The sequence below is a fragment of the Nycticebus coucang genome, chromosome 16 (genome assembly GCF_027406575.1).
Source record: "Nycticebus coucang isolate mNycCou1 chromosome 16, mNycCou1.pri, whole genome shotgun sequence".
NCBI lineage: Eukaryota > Metazoa > Chordata > Mammalia > Primates > Lorisidae > Nycticebus > Nycticebus coucang.
The window spans coordinates 60,527,928-60,550,733 of NC_069795.1; the positions used below are offsets into that span (position 1 = coordinate 60,527,928).

A 22,806-nucleotide genomic window follows, 5' to 3' on the forward strand; every position below is an offset into this window, starting at 1 on the left:
TTATTTTTGTTTGTTTGTTTTTGGAGATGAGGTCTCACTCTGGCTCAGGCTGGTATCAAACCTGTGAGCTCGGGCAATACAGCTGCCTCGCCCTCCCAGAGTTGTGCATATACTTTTATTTCGTATATCATTTTCTTTGAATGTCTTTTGTCATTTTCTTTTGTTTTAAAATTAATCATTTATTAATTAATGTATTTTAAAATTGTCCTCATTCTATTTCTTTTTATTTTAATGAATTAGCTTTTGTGTTTCTACATTTTTGGTTTTGTTCTAGTTTTGTCTTCATTTCTGGAGTGATTTAAAAACATTATTATTTCTACCCCTTTCCACCTATCTTTTGTTAGCTTTCTTTTTTCCAACAGACTGATGTACCAATCTTTCCAAATGTTTATTTTTTTTATTTATTTTGGCTCATCTTCATTTATCAGGCTGTAGTTTTATTAATTTTGTGTTCCTGTCTTGCTAATAAGATGTCATTGGTGTAGGAATGCTCTTTTGTTCTCCATTTTGGTTGGTGGGGCGGGGGGGTGGGTTTGCTTATAGTATCTTTCTTTACAGGTTGTTCTACCTCATTCCTTTTCTATTACTTATGTTTAAGTTAAATGCATTTTTATTCATGGTATGGAATGGTGAGCCAGACTAGCTTTTCTAGAGTGTTCATTGTCTCTCCAACCCTTTTGTTATAGTCAAGGTAAGTAATTTGCCATTGTACTTTTAGAGTGTGTTTCCTTTGCTTCTATTTCTAACTTTTACCTACATTTCCTTTTTTTATTTCTTCTCTTGAGCCTGTCTTGTTTAATTTGAGTTCTTCTTCCAGGTGTTTCTTCTCTGTTCTGCATGTGTTCTGAAAAGCCCTGTCTACTCCAGCACTGATAAATTTTTTCTTCTTTCCTTTGAAGACACTGGTGGTTTGGTGCCTGCAAACTCTCTTCTCTCTTTCAGCTGTTATGCTCAGATTAGTCTGCTATCTTTCCAGTGATTACTGTTGTTGGGGGAAGGGTTCTCCAGTTCTAAATGCCAGTTCATCTTCCTGTTTCTTTCTGCACAGTTGGTGATAACACAGTGGTCTAGTGGTTTGTCCCCAGATATTAATAGAGATGCATTGCTATTTACTATTCTTACAGACACTGTATTTGTGTTTTTGGTTCTGCTGCCCTAGTTACTCTAATGTTTTTCTAGAAAGTTTCGGGAATATTCAAAAACTAATACCTCTTATACTTCCAACTTCACAGAGTCTGATAAAGTTTACAAAAATATAATACTTATGTATTTGGATAATGTACATTTAAATATAATTAACATATTGAGTGGGTTTCGTAGGTATCACGGATACTGGTGCCTAGACCAGGAGGTTTCAAGTAAATTTATATAAGCAAAACAATTACCACAATTTCAAGAAGAAAATGTAATAGTAGTTTTGGTGGTAGGCAAATGTTGCAAAATATTTATAATGGTGGTATACAAATAAATCCCGTTGAAAGTACTGTTATGCTAAATATCTTTAACCACAAGGAACAGGGCTCTTTTTCATAAATTGTGGAGTTACAGCAATATTTAAAAGCAACAATGGAGAGCAAGAAAGGCTCTGATTCTATCTCCTTAGTTTGAAGAATTAAGGGTATGTGAAAACAAGCAATCACTATTTGAGAATGCTGTAGGGACATGTGCTGTGATGGGGCAGATCTGGTTTAAATTAGAGAAAAGAGGAAGAAAGAACTATCAATAAGGAGAACAGGTGATACTCATGAAAAATTGAAATATAGTAAAGATCTAAAAGCTAGATATAAAATTCTTAAAATATATATATATATATACTCTTGATAGCAATTAAAATGTTCATACTCAATGATCCATTAGCTGCACTTCTGTAAATTTATCTTAATTACCTGAATAGTCAGAAGAAAGCTGGTAGCATAAGGATGATCCTTGCTGTATGTCATACAATAGTTTAAAATAAAGCAAAAACACAAACTGAAAGAGCATGACTTTATAATTAGAAATGACTAAGCAGATGATGTATGTATATTTATCGTAGAACATCCATAGTTGACCACTTCTTTACGTTGACCTAATTTCCATAGGCCGAATGTGCACCACATGTGCTCACTGTATAGAGGCCCAATCCCTTGTGTTGACCACCTCCATATGTTGATAAGTTTGTTACGGTCTCTTGGGTGGTCAACTTACAGAGGTTCTGTTGTCTAATGGAATAATAAAAAGCCTCCAAACATTTCAACCACACATAGTTCAAGAATCATGAAAACCTTTTAAAGTAATAATATACATAGCATTCATTGGTAAATAGGATTGCAAAGTACAAGAAAACATGGATGCATAAAAACAAGATTTGAATAGATATGAAAAAAGAGTGTAAGATTTTTAGGATATTAGAATAATACAGTTGTTTTCATTTATAAACTGTCCTTTCATGCTAATATAGTTTAATCACAAATGTATGTGTATGGGTATATAACTTTCCCAAAAGGAGGAACTATAAAATGGATATTTAACTCATTTTACCTTTACAGTGAAAAATAATAATAATTAACAATGCTTACGCAGTGTTTCTTTTTTCATATCTTTTTTCTGTGTTATTTCTTAGTTGGAGGATTGTTTACTGAAGACAGTAAAAAGATCAGTGTTTTCTAGGGGCTAATGGGGAGGAAGGGATGAATGGGCAGAACACAGAGGATATTTAGGACAGTGAAGCTATTCTGATACCATAACGGTGAGTACATGTCATTATACATTTGTTCAGACCCACAGAATGTACAACACTAAGAGTCAGCCCCAGTGTAAACTATGGGTTGAGGATAATGATGTGTCAAAGTTGGTTCATCAACTGTAACAAATGTTCCACTATAGTGTGGGATGTTGATCGTGGGGAGTCTGTGGGTGGGTAAGGGTAAGGGATACACTGGGAATTCTCTGTGCTTTCTGCTCAAGTTTCTGTGAACCTAAAACTGCTCTAAAAATAAAGTCTATTAAAGTAATATTTTCTTTTTTTTCTCTTTTTTTTTTTTGAGCAGAGTCTCATTATGTCACCATTGGTAGAGTGCTATGGCATCACAGCTCACAGCAACCTCTAACTCTTGGGTTTAAGCGATTCTCTTGCCTCAGCTTCCTGAGTAGCTAAGACTACAGGCGCCCACCACAACGCCTGGCTATTTTTTTTGTTGTTGCAGTTGTCATTGCTGTCTAGCAGGCCCGGCCTGGCTTTGAACCCACCTGCCTGGGTGTATGTGGCTCACCCTACTTTAGTAGGCGCTGGCCCTACCCACTGAGCTATGAGCACCACCCTACTAAAGTAATATTTGCAAAAGGACAAAGGCTTGGTTATAAAGTTTTCTATTCTATCTGAGCGAGCAAATGTAATCTAAAGATTAAAGCACCAATATGAGTTGGTAAATGATGAGTTAGATTTGTTATAGTAGGTTTCCTATAATTTTTAGTGGTAAGCAACTCTCTATGCTCCTCAGTAGCTCAGTTTAGCCTTTTAAACAAAGAAGATTATAGTGGGGTTTTGCCTCTTGCTTTATAAGTTACCCTGAGGATAAATGCATCTGTGTACTAAAACTGTTCTTGTCTCTCCTATGAAGAGCAGTTTATAAACCAAAGATCCATGCATTTTCTACCTTATGTTTTGCTGTAGGTATACAGGAAGAATGGGGAGGCAACCATACAATAGAAATAGAGATAAATCAGACCCTGGAAATGCCATGCTTTCAAAATATCTCCTCAGAAATTTCATCTGAGTTCACCTTTGCATGGTTGGTGGTAAGTGTTGCCTTTTTCAGTGAATAACTGCAGTGATCTTTAAATATTAATGAAGTAAAATGAATAACAAGGAATAATGGGGAAGGATGCATACTTGATGAGAGAGCCAGGCATCATGCCAGGGGTTGGGAGAGGGATTGGAAAGGAAGGAAAGGATGCTCTCCTGTTCCTGCTAACCAGGCCAGCCTCGGGTCTAGGAATGCAGTGAGTTAATTTAAAAATCAGCTTCCAAAGTTTAATTTCTGTTTCTATCCATATACCAAACTGTGACTGCAGAGAGAATAAAGCATGATGATGCCCTGGGGAGGAGCCAAATACAGCAGAAATCCCTAATCATAAATATTTGTTTTAGAAACACCATATGCAAAAATAAGCTTTTTTTCCCCCAAAACCCTTATTATGTCTTCCTAGGAAATATATAACATTGCTTTAGATTCAGGAAACATAAACACTAATGCTTCTAAAATATAAGCAGAAAATGTACAGAAAATCAGGACTTGTGTAAGAAATAGCCACACTCACCTCCATTAAAACCACAGGGGGTGCATGGTCATCTTTGCCAGGCCTTCAAACTTGGCCAGAGGGAGCCAGAAATCTGAATTTTTGAGAAATTTTCCAATTTTAAAAATAATACGTAGGGCAAAAACAAATACTGGTCTAATTATTCTGATTGAATAAATTACAGGGCAACCTTAAATATAACAGGAATATTTTTAAATTATCAATTTTTTAAATTTCACAGATAGTTATGGTTAGTCAACTATTTAGTTGCTTTCCATACCCCCTGTGATGACTAAATTCTCCTACTATTTTTCTCTGTTTGAAATATTGCCAACTTCATCTATTCAGATCTATGATTTAATTTTGCCTGTCCCTTAATGCGACTGAATCATTTACCTGCCTTTGTAATTTTTTTTTTTTTTTTTTCAGTTTTTGGCCAGGGCTGGGTTTGAACCCACCACCTCTGGCATATGGGGCCGGCACCCTACTCTGTTGAGCCACAGGCGCTGCCCTGCCTTTGTTATTTTTCATTAGTCTGCAGCATTATTTGCCCAGACTGTGTTATTTTCTTTCTCTAAATATAAATTTAACCATAAAAATGAAAAATCTAGTGATTTAATGTCACTTTCAAATGGGAATTATCACAGATTTCTCATAATAAGTAAATAAAATCAACATGAGCATCATAAGAAATATGAAAGAATTGTGTGCAGCTGGCTATTAACCAATATGTATAGTAAACTTCTAAATCCATCAAGTTGAATGATAAAAGGAGAATAATGAAATATAAATATAATCATGAACATGATTTCAATAATCACATAACAGGGAATTTATTTAAGTGATCTAGAATATGATTACTATATATCAATTTTTTAAGTTGTCATCAAAATGTAAACACAGATTTTAAAATTTATACAAAACTTATAGATACCCATGAATGTAACAGCTGACACAATTTGGAAAATACCACGATTCACATGATTGATAATTCACATTACCAGTTACCTAAGTTTTTGTGGGCTGTCTTAAAAACTAGAGTCTATGCATAAAAATATTTTTCTGGGGGCATGCCAAATCCAAAATAACTAACTCTAAGACCTTAAAATATAATCTACTGATAATTCTTCACTGTCTAGATATTTTCTGGATAGTCAGTAAAATAAAAAGAAAAATATATTCTAAATATTCTGAAACAAATTTCCCAAACTGTTCTGAAATCTACAATGACTCTTTGTCATCTGTCACAAATCATATTTTCCCCTTTGTATTATAGGATTTGTTTTCTAACGTATAAAGCTTCCTGGGCACTATGCCTATCAATAGTATAAGTCATTTGTTCTTAACCGACATGATGCAATATAGTTCTTAGAAAAAGGTTAAAAAGTGAAGGTGATCTCAGAAGAGCAGAAACATACTGTATTAAACATTGTGGTAATGAAAGTGCATTGTTTATATCTTGCTTACATTACTAAAATTTTTCACTAATAGAGCCAAATGTCCCTATCCTTATTACCACAAATTTACTATCAATAGTAATTGGCTTGATAAAGCTTTACTGTAGAGATTTTTGGTGTCCAGTAAATTAATCTGTCACATTCTTAACTCATGAGTGTGTCATCTGTTTTCCCAAGCAAATGTAAAACCTTCAGTTAGTCTGTGTTTTTTATGTAACTTTGAGTTTCTCCAGGGCAAAAACTGCACCATTCACTTCAAAATTCTGTAGCATGTAATATAGAGCCTAGAGCATAGGAACCTTTAAATACTTAATAAATAATCTAATGAATTTGTTTCTATCTATTTCCTTTCCTCATTGTCTTCATATTAAATTGATGGTCACTAAAGTAATGCCCTTTGATTGATGAGTGAGTGTCAGCACATTAAGGATCAAAGACCAGCCAACTGGATAAGGCACCCTTATCTTTCAAAGAAGCCAAGAAGGCTCTCTGTAGGCATATCGGTGGATCCTGCTGGGACATTTTGGATAAATGAGAGCCAGATAGATTGCAGTAAGGTCACAGAATGAGAGGGTGAGTCCTAAACATCCGCTAGGACATCAAGCCACGCTCCCGCTTTATAGAATACATCACAATATGGACAACCTGAGGAATACTTTTGAAAGAAAACTCTCTTCAAAAGGAACATTGTGTTGGCAAATGTGTTGATTAAATTCCTACTGTGCATTCCCTTTTTAAATGTCAAAATCTATTTGCTCCTCTGATTTACATTCCGGCCCCACACTGTTGATGGCAGTGGGATTTGGCGAGTCTGATATGAAATACTTTAATGTCTTTTTCTGTAGAGTATATAAATATTCTCTCCAATCCTTATTTTAATCTTTAATCCCTTGTTAAATTAACAATAATCATAATTGTAAGCCAGTTCTTACAAACATCATATAATGTAGCTTTTAGAAAGAGGTTAAAAAGTAGAGATGATGAAGATGAGTTCAGAAGGACAGAAATTTGTAATATTGGATTTGGTAACTCCAGTAAGCTACAGAAGCTGTCTGCCCCAGTGCTTCATGAAATCCTAGAAACAATACCAACTAAAATTATCAAGATCAATGGAAAACAAAAATCATATCTCCCTGTATGTGAAATTTTATAAAATCTAATTAAATCAGTTAGGACCCTCAAAGGAAAAGTTATTATTGGGATTCTCAGTCTCATAAGATAAACCTATTTGCTATACGTTCCTGATCCCAAGCTAAGGCTGTATTACTTGTGTTGGTGGGACAGATCCTTTGCATTTGGGGAGGTTCATTTCAGGATTGTTACTACAGAAAGGTAGACAAGCATCTGGTGCGAGTAGACAGTGAATCTAACCCTCCTATAGACTGTAGGGCAACTAATTAAGCAAAAAGAGTTAACCCTTTAATAGGAACAAAGGGTCTATGTGAATGGTGAGGTTATTTATAAAAATCATAAAACAGAATATAAATGTTTAGATGGAAAGCAGTTGATAGATAAAGTGATAGTTTTCCTATTTTATGTACTGGTACATGAGTATACAATCATCAGGGAAATTCTGCAGACTTATTCTGGAAGCATATAAATGCACTCTAATATTCTGTTTTCATACCAAACTATCATCCTGATTTCCCATAGTATAAACGTCAATTCAATCCAATAAACATATGTGAATCTGCTTTGGGTGCTAAGTCCTGTAGGGATACATATTTTCTACCATGTCATATGCCTTTAATAAATATGTAAAAAATGGAAGCATGGTCAGAAATAGTTTGATTCTAACCAGGTGGACCTTTGAAAGGTTATATTTGACCTGTATAATTAAAGAACAGTTGGTTGGCAAAAGATAGATATATACTACATTAAGACTCTAGATGGTGGTCTAGTTTCAGTCTTCTACATGTCAGTAGCCAGTTCACCCAACACCATTTGTTAGGGAGTCTTTCCCCCACTGAATAGGTTTTTCAAAGATCAAAAGATGATAAGTAGCTGGGTTCATCTCTTGGTTCTCTATTCTGTTCCATAGATCTACCGCTCTGTTCTTGTGCCAGTACCATGCTGTTTTGATCACTATAGATTTATAGTACAGCCTGAAGTCTGATAACATGATACCTCCTGATTTGTTCTTATTTCTGAGCAATGCATTTACTATTCGAGGTTTTTTTCTCATTCCATATAAAATGAAGTACTATTTTTTCAAGTTCTTTGAAGTATGACAATGGTGCTTTAATAGGGATTGCATTAAATCTGTAGATTGCTTTGGGTAGTATGGACATTTTAATAATGTTGATTCCTCCCAGCCATGAGCATGGTATGTTTTTCCATTTGTTAACATCTTCAGCTATTTCTCTTCTCAGGGTTTCATAGTTTTCTTTATAGAGATCTTTCATGTCCACTGAAACTGGACCCCCACCTTTCACCATTAACAAAAATTGATTCTCACTGGATAAAAGATTTAAACTTAGGACATGAAATTATAAAAATACTAGAAGAGAGTGCAGGGAAAGCACTTAAAGAAATTGGCCTGGGAGAATATTTCATGAGGAAGAACCCCCAGGCAATTGAAGCAACACCAAAAATAAATTACTGAGATCTTATCAAACTAAAAAGCTTTTGCACAGTCAAGAGCACAGTCAGTAAAGCAAACAGACAACCTTCAGAACGGGAGAAGATTTTTACAGGTTATACTTCCGACAAAGGTCTGATAACTAGAATCTACAGAGAACTCAAACTAATCAATAAGAAAATAATAAATACCCCATTTCTATGTGGGCAAGAGACTTGAACAGAAACTTCTCTGATGAAGACAGGCACATGGCCTGCAAACACATGAAAAAATGCTCATCATCCATAATCATCAGAGAAATGCAAATCAAAACTACTTTGAGATGTCATCTAACTCCCATAAGATTAGCCCACATCACAAAATCCCAAAACTACAGATGTTGGCATGGATGCCAAGAGAAGGGAACATGTCTACACTGCTGCACTGCTACAATGCAAGCTAATACAACCTTTTTGAAAAGAAGTTTGGAGAACACCCAAGGAACTAAAAGTAGAGCTACTGTTTGATTCTGCAATTCCCCTACCCAGATGATGAAAAATTATTTTACAACAAAGACATTTGCACCAGAATGTTTATTGTAGCCCAATTCATAATAGACAAGACACTGAAACATAAATGGGTCCATCAACCCATGAATGGACTAACAAATTGTGGTATATGTATGCCATGGAATACTATATAGCCAAAAATAAAGATGAAGACTTCACATCTTTTATGTTTACCTGGACAGAGCTGGAACATATTCTTCTTAGTAAAGTATCTCAAGAATTGGGGGGGGAGGTATCCAATGTACTCAATACTACTATGAAATCAATATATCAGTAATCAGCTACACACTCATATGAATGGCAAAACATAACTATAGTCTAGAAAGTAGAAGGGAAGAGGAGAGAGAAAGGAGGGGACAGGGGAGGAGGGAGGGTGTTTGGGGAGACCTTACCTAATGTGCCTGATGCAATGGTACATTTTAAAACTATTAAGAAATGAGTATAATTGTGATAGATGTGTTACTTAGTTCAATGTAAGCATTTCACATTGTATATCGAAGCAGTACCCTGAGCCCCATAAATGCGTCAATATACAGTTATTATTTAATAAAAAATAATAATAGTAGAAGACTCTAGAACCTGTAACTACAAGTTAGTACAGATGGGAAATATTTCTTTCCAAAGTCAGTGTAAATAAAGAAATCCAATTGAAAATCATGAAGAGGAGGACTAGAATATTTCTAATTCAAACAGTTCAATATTACTGACAAGAGTACATAACTAAAACTAAATTCTAGATGTTTATATTTAATATTTTTATTATAAATGCATCTTCAATATGCTATTCTTTAATATTTATGTTATTTTACAATTAAAAGGCACTATACACAGTGTTAACTTTCCATACGTATGCTATGAGTTGCGTTGATATTCAGAAAACAAAACTGTAACCTCTTATCTGATGGCAGCTGATCCTAATTGTCTTTAATCAAAAATGAAGCGCTAGCCAAACTACAAAGTGTCGACAACTAACAGCAACGATTGGAAAAATATTGTTCTGGTGCTTTAGAAAATGTACGTGAGGAGCTTTGCAAGCAGCTTGCTCTGACATCTCTGACTGGATGGAAAATATATGGGAGAAATGTGAAGACAGGAAATGTCTGGAAATAAAGAAATAGCAATCGATACAGTTAACAGCAGCTATCGAATGAGCTCTGTGCATTCAGCACCTGCTGTGGTCAGTGCAGCCAACTCTGGCATGGAGCTGGCTATAAGGAGTTCGGGCCAGCATGGAAATGAGATAGCATCATTCCTAAATCAAATCGATTGAGCATCCCCAATCTGAAAATCTAAAATTTGAAATGCTCCAAAATCTGAAATTTTTTGAAAGCTAACATGCTCCTCGGAGCATTTCAGATTTGGGGTTTTCAGATTTAGGCTGCTCAACCAGTAAGGATAATGCAAATATTTCAAAATTTGAAAAATCCAAAATATATAATACTCTGGCCTTACGGATAAGAGATACTCAGCCTGTAGTATCAAGGTGCCTCTTCTGGATTAAAAATTCTGGGCAAAAGCAAACAAGCCTCAACAAATTATTTTTGAATTTTAAGATGTTTAAAGGGCATATAATAGCAGTTTGTCATTATTCTGTGTAATCCTACTCATCTCTCATCATGTTAACTATTTATCAGACTCTTGTATGTAATTTAATTATACATTATTTTCTATATTTGTTTTTCTTGTGAATTCATTATTCTCCTCAAGTAGTCTGTGAGCAGAAAAGGCAAAGACTGTCCCTTCTGCTATTTTTGTGAGGCTGTAAATAGAAAAGTCATTAACAGTGTGACCAGTGAAAGGAAATTGTTTTCCAGTCCTGGCTCTACCACTAGCAGTGTGACCTAAGAGGTAGGGTTGGGATGAATTGAGTAAGACCCTCAAACTTGAGAGCAAAATTAAGGAAGCACAAAAATATCAGTAATCCAGATAAATATTTTAATATAATATTAAAAAATCAAAAGTTAGGGAAAATTCATGATGGAAAAAAGTCAAAATTTTAAATAAAGGCAGACTGTTGATTGTTTTGAGACTTTGATGTCTTTATATTGTTCAGAGAACAGTATTTTCTAATCAGCCTCTGGCTCCTGGGCTTCATGGCCATCGTGTCCCCCAAGGTAGTATAAAGGTTGACAGTGGCAGGAGAACAGATTGCACAATTCATGGCTTTATGACTGTCTCAGTCCATTGTGTAAGTATATAACTAAATACCTAATTTACAGAGAACAGACATTTATTCTCTCACAATCTGGAAAGTCTAAAATCAAGGCACCAGCCTGGTCTCTCTGCTTCCAAGATGGTACCTTAAACGCTACATCCTCTGGAGAGGAAGAACATTTTGTCCCCATACAACAGAAGAGCAGAAGAGAGAGAAGCCACATCCACAAGCCCTTTTTATAGTGGCATTAATCCATCTATGAGGGCAGAGCCCTCTTAACCTGACCACTTCCCAATACTCTTGCACTGGTGATTAACTTTCAACATGAGTTTTGAAAGGGATAAAAAACATTCAAACCAGGCTCCACGCCCTTAGCGCAGTGATTATGGCGCCAGCCACATACACCAAGGTTGGCAGGTTCAAAACCTGCCCAGGCCTGCTAAACAACAATGACAACTGCAACAAAAAAATAGCCAGGTACTGTGGCAGGTGCCTGTAGTCCCAGTTACTTGGGAGGCTGAGGCAAGAGAATCACTTACGCCCAAGAGTTTGAGGTTGCTGTGAGCTGTGATGCTATGGCACTTTACCAAGGGCAATATAGTGAGACTGTATAAAACAAAAAATGTTCAAACCATAGCAATGACTCTCTATAATTTCTCAATTACAGTGAACACTTACGAAATAGCAGGTTGATCAAAGATGGGACTGGAGGATAGTGAGCTTGTATTAATGAACACCTATGAAGCACCAGGACTAGAATAGTGTATCATATACCTTAGTGACTTAAATTTACACTTCTCATTAAAAGGTAAGTGTCTACCAAGGTGTGACTCCATAAAGTTTTAGAAATGTGTATTAATATTGTTAAAGATTGGCGATATTTTTTCTTTGAATAACAGGAAAAGAAAGGAAAACCAGGTAGAAATAAAAGCTCTGTACAAGAACCCCTACGAGCCTGCTCCCTGCAGACCAAGCTACCTAAGATCATTATGGTCAGGTAGAAGTTGAGCTTTGAGCTTTGTTCCACAACACAACCTCACCAAAGTTGGCCAATATATCATAAAAGCCTCCTTTCAATCAACAAGTTGCTCATACTTCTGCAATCTATAATGTACTGTGTATAAAGATTTCTGGTTTTCTTGCATTTCTTTTAAATTTGTCATTCCAGATACTCCAGAAAGTTTTTAAATATTTCTATGGTTTATTTTTTATTAGTACATGTTGTCTTTGAGGCTTATTTGTCCCTTGTTGTGGACATCTTTGTTGTTTGATCCTGTGACTTAATACTTTCTCACTTTGTGCAACCTTTGAGCAAATTATTTAAGCTCAATTTATTCCAGATTGTTGTAAGGAGTAAATAAGGTTAAGACTTGAAGGAACTTCTCAGAATGCCCAGAATATAATAGGTGTTAAATAAATTTCATCTATGACTAATAAGACTATAAACTGTTAACAGTGGTCATAGCATAATATTAGTATGATTCCTCCCTCTCCCAGCCCTAGGTGTCCCACTGCTTGCCTGTGGTGGTTTTGCCCACCTCTCTTCCCATTTGCTACATGAAGACAGCCACTCACATGCAGGTTCTTGCCATGTCCCCTTTATAAATGGGGCTCTAGAATCTCTTAGGATCTCCCTATCCCATAGATAACAGACACTCTTGGTAACTGAATCCCATATTTCTCAGTGAAGGAACAAATTTCTCCCATTGCAAAATTCAACTGCCCAGAAAAAAAAAATCTTCGAATAAGTTGGGAGGTTCTTTTATCTTTTCTCTATCAATTAAAACACCTTGACCAGTCACACCCTGCTACATAATAAAGAAAAAAGTGGTTTTTCTCATCAGTTTCTAACTTTAGCCTGTGACTGCCTTATTCCAAAAACAAAGTAACAGGCAGGCAAGGTGGCTCATGTCTGTAATCCTTGCAGTCTGAGAGGCCCAGGTGGGTAGATTGCTTGAGTTTAGGAGTTTGCAAGCACCCTGAACAAGAGTGAGACCTTGTCGCTACTAAAAATAGAAAAAACTAACCAGGCGTGCTGGTGGGTGGCTGTAGTCCCAGCTGCTCTGGAGGCTAAGCCAAGAGAATCTCTTGAGCCCAAGAGTTTGAGGTTGCCATGAGCTATGACAGCATAGTACTCTACCCAGAATGACAGAGAGAGAACCTGTCTCAAACACACACACACACACACACACACACACACACACACAGTGTGACACATGGAAATATTTCAGATATCAAGTTGTATATCAGATGACCAAGACTTATTTTAAACTCCCAAATCCTTACAAAAACAGTCTCCATGCATAATGCAAGAGGCTGTCAAATATACTTTACTGTGCTAAGGGACCTGCAGGGGGCGCCTGTTTCCTTAATTATTGACTGCCAGACCAGGGCCGGAGCCACATGCCTTCCTCAGTCTTCTGCTGTCACCATCTAAGACTTAGGGCTCCACTGGGGACCCCTGAGGGGTGTTGTATCTGAAAATACAATCTTTCTCCCTGTGTTTTTCTAGTACTCTTCCCCATTAGGAAGACTGCAGCACAGACCTAGATCCTTCTTTTTTTTATTAAATCATAGCTGTGTACATTGATATGATCATGGGGCATCATTCACTAGCTTTACAGACCATTTACCAAGTTTCACATATACCCTTGTAAGATGCACCCCTGGTGTAATCCTATGTACATTGCTGCCGGGTAGGACTTTATTGAGCAGGTGTGATTCTTTGCATCCTGCAGTGCTGTCTGTATGTAAGGCTGATACCTATCCTAGCCACATTCTGCTAAAGGACTGCGTCTTACATAAAGCTTTCCATTAATTTTATTCTGAAATTATGTACATAATTACACTAAAAAGTCCGCCTTCAAATTTCCAGTATTTCTGCCCACACTTGAATTCACTCATTCATTTGGCTACCATTTTTCTCACTCTGAATTTTTCTAATTTTTAAAATTAAAAATTCCATGTCATAGATCTTTGTTTTCATTATTTTATGACTTTTTCCCCCCATTAAATGTATTCCTGTTCACCCTGCTCCATTTTAGTTCCCTCGATTTCCCTGACCCCTGTACACGATGATTCATAATGTTGTTTCAAATTAGGCCAGTGGTTCTCAGCCCTGGCTCCCCTGATAACCTTTAAAAGAAATGCCCACCGTGGGCCTTACCCAAGACTAATTTGCATTAGAGTATCTGGAGAAGGAGTGTGTGCATAGAGTGTTTTCAAAGCAGCTCAATTAAAATTCTGAGTTACACTAATGGGGTCCGAGGACCCAACCCTCCCTCTACCTTTTCCCCTTCAAGTTCCTCATGGGGCCCTTAAGTGAGCACATCTACTGACACTGACCAAGCTGTGACACCCTCTGGGAGCTTATCCAAGGAAATGATGAGTGGGAAAGGATAATAGCGGCTTTTCTTCCCAGACTCAAAGATGGGTATGGAACAGAGCAGTGTTTTTCAGCCTTATTTTATCTCACGGAAGACTTGAACCTATAGCGAAATTTCCGAAGTACACTTAAACTATGTTGATCAAGAAAAAGAGAGAGAGAGAGAGTTAACAAAAAGGATATACTTAGTGTGCTTCGAATTTCTTTCAAAAATAATTTAATTAATGATCTTTAACATTTTTTGTGGCACACCTAAGATCTTCTTCCAGCACACCAGTGTGCCATGGCACACCACTTGAAAATAACTGGAATAGAGGAACTAAGTGTTTCAAATAAGCTCTTAGCTCCAAAATTCAGATTCATATTTACAGCCTACTCTTGATGCAACCCCTGTGAAGCCAGCATGAACACCGAAATAGGACCAAGCCCAGGCCCAGGCTGAGGCAAGGCAGTGCCCAGGGCACAAAATGTAATGAAGTTCAGGTGGTGCCCATGGCTCAAAGGAGTAGGGCACAGGCCCCATAAACCAGAGGTGGTAGGTTCAAACCTGGCCCTGGCCAAAAACTGCAAAAAAAAAATAACTGTAATGAAGTTCTCACTCTCAGGTGCCAACACTTTACTTGCAAGACCCCAGGAATGAGTGTCTCCTCAAATGTTGTGTCCTGTGTGCCCCTTTACCCAGTCCTAGTCCAGGCTCTGGGAAGAATTGAAATGAGACCTTTTCTAAACAGATCCTGGGATAGCTGTAATCATCCAGTTTAGGTGGAGATTTATAAACAACTAGTACAGTCTTTTTAGCACATCTTAGTAGTAAGATGTCAGAACTTCCTAAATGAGAATTAGGATCTGCTACTAGGCTCCCCTTTTCACCCCTGAAATCCTACCCCAGATATATGCAGTTTATGGAAGATAATGAAAAGAAAGGTCTAGTTAGAAAAGCAGCAGATTTCTACGTGTTAAAAGAGAGTGACAATAGTTTTAAGTTGAAAATCAAGTGTAATGATACTTTTTCTACTAATATACTAAAATATCTCTTAATTTCAAGTCTTCATTCTTCCCCTTTATTTTATATTTAAAAAAAGAATTAATGCATGTGAAATATCTAATCTAGAATCTGACAGTTGAGTGCTAAATAACTGGTAACAATTTTTCTTACCAGGAGAATAATGCAACTCTAGAAACACTTTTCACCCAAGATCGTCTCATCAGCAATTCAACATTATTTAAAGCCAGAGTAAAATTAAGTGCAGACTACAGACTCCACCTCTCTCCAGTTCAAATCTTCGATGATGGGCAGAAGTTCTTTTGCTACATCAGAGTCAGGCCTGGCAAAATACTGAAGAGCTCTACCAGGGTCAAGGTTTTTGGTAAGGATTTTTGTTCTGTGGACTCTCTGCCATCCTCTGGTCAGTATCTTCGGCCTTTCTCTCCCCTGGAGAAACACTCTGTATTTCTGGAAAGCACGCACATGGGGTAACAATTCTGGAGTTCTCTTTGCTTTGACACTTTTTGCTCTTGTTGAGGGTGGAGACATGGGTAGAATGACACTAAAGAATGATGATTCAGTTACTGTAATAAAATCACACAGAAAGTCATAATTTTCTGTATTTATCCATTTTTTGTTGCTTATAACAGAACACCTAAAACTGGGTAATTTGTGAAGAAAAAAAAGGAATTTATTTCTTACAGTTATGGAGGCAGAAAAGTCCAAGGTCAAGAGCCCATATATGGTGAGAGCTTTCTTGCTGGTGGGATTTTTATGAAGAGTCCCAAAATGACATAGGGTATCACATAGTGAGGGTTCCGAGTGTCCTAACATGCTAGCTCAGGTCTTTCTTCTTCTTATGAAGCCACCAGTTCCCCTCTCATGACAAATCATTAATCCACATACCCATAATTCATAGATGGATTATTAATCCACATAATTCATCCATGAATGAATTAATCCCTGCAATCACTTATGAAAACCTCCCCCAGTACATTGGGGATTAAGTTTTAGCATAAGTTTTGGGTGGAACATTCAAACTATAACAGATGGGTCTATTTTCTGGTGACTACTGTCTTATTTACAACTTTAATGTTTTCTAAGAATGCTGGAAATCTCTTTAATTATAACTACCATAGTCTAATTGCTTAGTTGCCTAATGGTCTTAGTTGCTTGCTGGAGTAAGGCCAGTGAGAAAAGGAAGGTGATAAACATAGCTCCAAGGAACCCCGCAGACACATCCTCCCCTCCCCATCCTATAAGGCCAGCTGGGGTGAGACACCATCCAGGTCCAGCTCTTCCAGCAAAAGAGCCTGCAGGAATGGTCCTCTGACCCTGAGTTCTCAGGAGGAGTGAGGAGCTGAGCTCTGAAATCCACTGTGACCTCTTTCAAAGTGCAGGGACTCTGCAGGGTACAAATTTTGAAGAAAAATGTGAAAATTCTATTTTGCCCAGTGGTGCAAGCAAATACTAATAAACAGAAGCCCCTGGCTTCGGATGTTTTTCCATTTTTTTGTGACAAGGACTTGTGTTTTTTTTAAAAAGTGAATTTTAGAGGAAGGTAAAGAGAAAAGCAATGATGTAGATGGGCAATTAATTGTTTTGAAAATGAAGGAAACAAAGAGAAAATAAATTCATAAAACCTCAGGGCATAGGCTGCTAGATTGTTCCTCAGGTCTCTGGATAATAGGGAAAGCAAAAAATCTATGTTTTTATTTAGAATCTTATTCCATTGTTATTGGAGTTCACGCAATTCAGTATTTTAAAGAAAATGCAAAGCTGTTTGTAAGGATGGAGCGTCTCCAGCTAAAATTTATTTGGTTTGAAATCTCATGCTTACAGCTTTCTCCTTTTCTCTGTCTGGGTCTTACTCTTCCTCCCTGTCCTCCCCCCCACTTCCTTCTCTCTCCCTCCCTTTTATCTTTTTCTCCACCCATCAGTAATAATCACCCCTGATGACCACATTCCTCATGGGGACTAAGCAGTGTCCCGTGAAGAGTTGGAAACAAACTCCTCATCACTTTTACTGATATCATGGCCATTTATTTACTTACCAGGGTGTGACTGTTAGCACTAATGTGAAACTGCTTCATCTGGCCTATTGGCAGAACAATGAAGGCAGCCATCCTGGGCATGGAAAGAAATATCAGTTTTAGTTAGGCAAGCTGTGTTCCCATTTGATCAAGATTTTTTTGTGCCATAACTTGATCTAATTGCCTTGTCAACATTTATACTATGTCCTGTAACTCTTGGCTGCATGAAAATATCTTACCTCTGGTCTGTCTCTACATTTCTTTTTCTTCTTTGAACGCCTTTCAGTGGGTGCCTAAAGATGTAAGACTCTCTGCCTGCTTGTTCAGAGAATTCTATTTTCCCCCACTTTCCCATTTAGTAAGCAGATCTGGTAGGTTGTGTTTGTTATGAGTCTTATCCAGTTGTCTATCTTTTTGTGGGTGTTGCTCAAGTATTTATTAAAGTGGGCCTGGCACAAAGGTACAATACATATAAGAACCCACTTGGCATCCTTTGGTGATTCCCCATATAGAATATGAAAGAAAATCCACAAAAATCTGAAATAAATACCCAAATGCATCACAGATCTCTTCTACATGCCAGCTTATTTCTTCTCCCCAAACAATGTCTCATTATCCAGCTCTTCATTCCTTGAGACAAGGATTTGAATTAAGTGAATTTATTTGAGAAGTCATTCTGGGAAACATCAAAAGAGGAATGGGAAAGCAAGTCGAGAAAAGGCAGGAAGATATAGTAATAAAATGTACATTGTTAAGCCAGTTACCATTGGGGATTTAGAGCCCAATCTCACTGGGGAACTCTGGGAAACAGAGTAGAACATGCATCAGAGATGTCCCAAATGAAGGACAAGGAAGCTGGGGTATCTATCCACTATCTCACCATCCTGTTATCACCATTAACTCTCTGGAACTTCCAATTTTTCCAACCTGTGGCCTGAGTGTGCGCCCAAAGTTCCCTTCAGGCAAAAAGTCATGCTTAGGAAGAGGTCTTCAGCACATGGAGGTAAAAGCCAAGTACATGTCCCAGGCACTGATGGCACCTGTGATGGGGGGCTTCACTGCTCTCTCTGCTGATTCATAGAAGGCTCTGTCTGCTGTGCTCAAGAATTTACCTGAAGCCACTTCAACATCATGTATTCAATGTCTACATTATGTTTGACACGACTGAACGCTGAAGATGGAGAGACAGATAAAATACTCTGGCTTTGAGTCACTTATAATCCAGCAGGACAAAAAAAAAAAAAATGTTGAAATATTCTCTCAGGTCAAGAAACCAAATAAGTATTTCTGGTCCCCTTCAGGGACCTGAAAATGAAACTTCATTTCTAGGCATTTGGGAATGTAGAACATTCCTTTCTTCTCTCTCCCCCAATCTTCCTGCCCTCTTGTCCTACCCATTCCCAATTTTACTTAATTCCCCACCAATCACCATTCAAGTATCAGTCACTTAAACATCTTGCAAAAGCCTCCACCTACCTCACAAAGGTGGGTTAGAGGCTATTGTTAAAAGCTATCTTCAAATCCTACATGTCCTTAAACATTCCAGTTATCTCAGCATATTATAACTTCTTGATTATTTATCTCTATTTTTCATGAAAATGTAGATTTCTTGAGGACAGTGAATATGACTAGTCTACCTTTATTTCGTGGGTATCTAGCATACTGCCAGGCACCTGGTAGATATTTAATAATATTTGATGAATGATGAATCTTTTTCACAGACACGTGCACGTGCACACACACACACACACACACACACACACATACATACTAGTGGCCAGGTAGGATGGCATTCAATGCCACTAACTATGTTTTATTTGCCTTTAAGCTAAGCCAGAAATCCCCATGATTGTGGAAAATAACTCCATGGACGTCTCAAGGGAGGTGAGTCATATAAAAGCCTTTGAAAATCTGTAGTATTATACGCCAAGGTGTGTCAGGTTGCATAGTTGCCAGGAATGTTCTCTCAAAGACCTTACTTCTTGGTCCTCAGCCAATCAACTACTGAGGCAGATGTAGGGAAGCTGAGTCGATGCTAGAAACTGAATAGGAATTTTTACTTTTAGACTTAGGACCTTCCGAATCTTTGGTCTGCATCCTCAGTCCTTATTTTTCCCAGAAAAAAAATAAAATAGTTGCAATTGTTTAAATTTCTCTTTAATAAAAATTGAGGTGGATAGTGAGGGAAAAGTAGAGCAGAAAGCAGTGTGAATCCTTGTGTAAGAAGAAGACTTTTGCTAAGCTGACATTTAATTGGTTCTAATCTGTTTCCAGTATCAGCTTTCACATTGTTTTTATTTCAAAGTGACAAGATGCAATTTATCCTCTTCTCCTCCCTCAGAACCCTGGCTATTTCTTTGTCAGTAAGAAGAAGGGCAGGAGAAAAGAGGAAAGTTAAATAGGTCTCTCTAATTTCTACTTCTTGTGGGAGGTGGTTCCCAGCCTCTAGTCACTGGAATCCAAACTCACTTCCCATCCCTTCCTCTTCATGGCCATGACCTCAGGCAAATTACTTCACATCTCTATAGTCAGTTTCTCCATCTATATGAAGATAATAGTATCTATACACGGTTGTCTTGCAGAATTAAATTAAATATTGTTAGAAAAGTCATTAGTACAGTGTGTGGCATATATTAAGTGTTTAATAAATATTATTGTTGCTTTTGTTGCTGTTACTATTATATATTTTAATTAGCTATGTTATGGTCATATGACTTCACTCAAACTTTTCAAAACCCATGTGAAATAAATGTTCTCTTTAATTCTCAAACATTTCCTGTTACGTGGCATGAGAGGAAGTTATATTCATATTCTAGTTTCTTCTCACCCCAAGATCACTAAATAACTCATCCGTCATTTAATGGGACAGCTGCATAAAAATTATAGCTCAGATTTGGGGGATGCTTTTGTATGACAATATATTCACACACATACATACACTCCAAGAATTTGTGTTTCTTGCAGGTTTCATTAGTCTCTCAGATAACTGCTACTGTAATATTGAGTATATGGTGAAAGATTTAATCATTTTCATGCCATCACAATTTAATCTCTAAGTTTATTAGTGGAATTCATCCCAATAGTTTAAATTAAAAACATAATCTAATGATACAGGCTTTGGTAGGTGCTTTTGTTTCTAATGTCAGTACTTACAGGATATCTGGACTCAATCTAGATATAGAATTACGAACTTAATCCAAGAAACCCAATTTTTCTTAAAAAAGAAACTTTGTCGGTGGCTCCCGTAGCTCAGTCAGCAGGGCGCCGACCACATACACCTAGGGTGGCGGGTTCGAACACAGTCCAGGCCTGCTAAGCAACAATGACAACTGCAACCAAAAAATAGCCAGGCCTTGTGGTGGGTGCCTATAGTCCCAGCTACTTGGGAGGCTGAGGCAAGAGAATTGCTTAAGCCCAAGAGTTTGAGGTTGCTGTGAGCTGTGATGCCATAGCACTCTACCCAGAGAGACAGCTTGAGACTCTGTCCCCACCAAAACAGGAACTTTGTCTTTCCTTGCTGAAGTGCTGACTAGGAAAAGCAGAGAACTTTCCTTCCTGGAGAATTAATGAATAATCTCTCTCTAACTACACATAGCCAGCTACAGGACGTGGCTTGTTCTGGGATCTTTCAAGATCCTGCCAAACATTAGAAACTCCTTGCTCTAATATTCTTATAATTCCTGCTGTATTTTAATAACTCATTAACTCTTCACAGCCCTTTCACATAGTTTCTCTTTGAGACAGAGTCTCACTATATCACCATTGGTAGAGTGCTATGGTGTCATAGCTCACAGCAACCTCCAACTCTTGGGCTTAAACAATTCTCTTGCCTCAGCCTCCCAGGTAGCTGGGACTACAGGCGCCTGCCATGACGCCTGTCTATGTTTTGTTGCAGTTGTCATTGTTGTTTAGCTGGACTGGGCTGGGTTCAAGTCTGCCACCCTCGGCGCATGTGGCTGGCGCCTCAACCACTGTGCCATGGGAGCTGAGCCCCTTACACATAGTTTTATCTCACTGCATTCCCAGTGAGCCTCTGAAATGAGTAGGGCACCTAGCATTTTACAGATGGGAATTTGGGGCCAGGAAAGAATAAACAGCTGCCCGAGTCACTGATACAGGGCAAAGCTGGGGAGCGTATTTAGCCTGCCCATACCCAGGTAGGATAGTATGATGAAAGGACATCACATTTCAGCGTCAGTTAGACTGGTGTCAAATCCTGATCTGACTGCTTACTAGTCACCTGTCCTCATCAACTAGTTAACCTTCATGAGCCTCCACTGACTCACCTATAAAACTGGGGTAATAATAAATACTTCCAGGATTCTTAGGTGAATTATATTTGTGCATAATAATGGCATACGTGGCACGTGGTGCAAGTCTCTGGAGTATTTTTCTCTGACCACCCCTTACCATTCATCCATGTTCCTTTTACTCGTTCCTTGCTCCACACTTATATTCATAAGTCTGCCATGTGATGGATTCTAAAAGACAAAGTGGGATAGTGAAAAAAAAAAATGGAGCCTGGATTGTGGAACCTGACAGAACTAGGTTTTAATTCTCCTCTGTCACTTATTAACTTGGACCCCCAGGACCTCCAGCCTTTAACAGCTTCACCCGTGAATGGGGACAAGGATTCCCATCTCACAAAGGCAATGCAAGACTCCATTGAGAAAGTGTATGCAAATCACTTAGCATCTAACCACCACAAATGTTTGATAATGGCATTCTCTCCCCAGCCCCTTCTTCCCTTAGAAAGTCACTGAGTCATGCTGGGTGTGGTGGCTCACATCTGTAATCCCAACACTTGGGAGGCTGAGGCGGGTGGATTGCCTGAGCTCATGAGTTCGAGACCAACCTGAGCAAGAGCAAGACCCCATCTCTAAAAAATATTCATGTGCTCTGGTGGGTGCCTGTAGTCCCAGCTACCTGGGAGGCTGAGGCAAGAGAACTGCTTGAACCCAAGAGTTTGAGGTTGCGGTGAGCTAAGATGTCACAGCACTCTACCAAGGGTGACCAAATGAGACTCTACCTCCAAAAAAAAAAAAAAAAGGCACTAAGTCAACATACAGGTGTTGGGTGCCCACTCTGTGCTACATGCTCCTACACGAGCAGCCCTCAGAGCGGGGCTGTCCTGGAAACTTGAGGGATTGTGAGCTGTGTCTTCCTGTGTTACTTAAACTTAAAAAGTTTGTGGCTAATTTAGTTTTTTTTCTGTACAATAGAGAAGACTCAAAATGATTCTAATGATGATGCCTCTCAGGTGTGGACATGTCAGAGCTGTCTAAGGAGCCTCTGGGTGTTGTGTTCTTGTGCCTTCCCGAGGGCAGGACTCCAACATAGCATGCAGCAGCACTCCTGAAGCTGGGATGGGAAAGGAGGCTTTA

The 22,806-nt window shown here is 38.1% G+C and overlaps 2 protein-coding genes across 5 annotated transcripts in view; one reads left to right on the top strand and one right to left on the bottom strand.

Moving 5' to 3' along the window:
- The window catches only part of ZBED2 (zinc finger BED-type containing 2), a 50,044-nt gene that overhangs the window by 22,888 nt on the left and 4,350 nt on the right, over positions 1–22,806 (bottom strand). The window contains exons 2-4 of one of the 3 annotated variants that reach the window (XM_053565598.1): positions 21,833–21,903; positions 17,444–17,516; positions 15,834–15,973 (exon numbers count right to left, since the gene is read on the bottom strand). In XM_053565598.1, the coding sequence (XP_053421573.1) occupies positions 15,971–15,973; positions 17,444–17,516; positions 21,833–21,903 (147 nt within the window). In that variant the 3' untranslated portion in view covers positions 15,834–15,970. Of the gene's footprint in view, positions 1–15,833; positions 15,974–16,026; positions 16,795–17,443; positions 17,517–21,832; positions 21,904–22,806 lie in introns of those variants that run through there. The other 2 variants (XM_053565597.1, XR_008374964.1) reach the window with 2 other exon arrangements.
- CD96 (CD96 molecule) overlaps positions 1–22,806 on the top strand; it is a 115,791-nt gene that overhangs the window by 20,739 nt on the left and 72,246 nt on the right. For both annotated transcript variants that reach the window (XM_053565592.1, XM_053565593.1), the window contains exons 3-5: positions 3,653–3,777; positions 15,564–15,771; positions 19,251–19,306. In XM_053565592.1, coding sequence (XP_053421567.1) covers positions 3,653–3,777; positions 15,564–15,771; positions 19,251–19,306 — 389 coding nt within the window. The remainder of the gene's footprint in view (positions 1–3,652; positions 3,778–15,563; positions 15,772–19,250; positions 19,307–22,806) is intronic.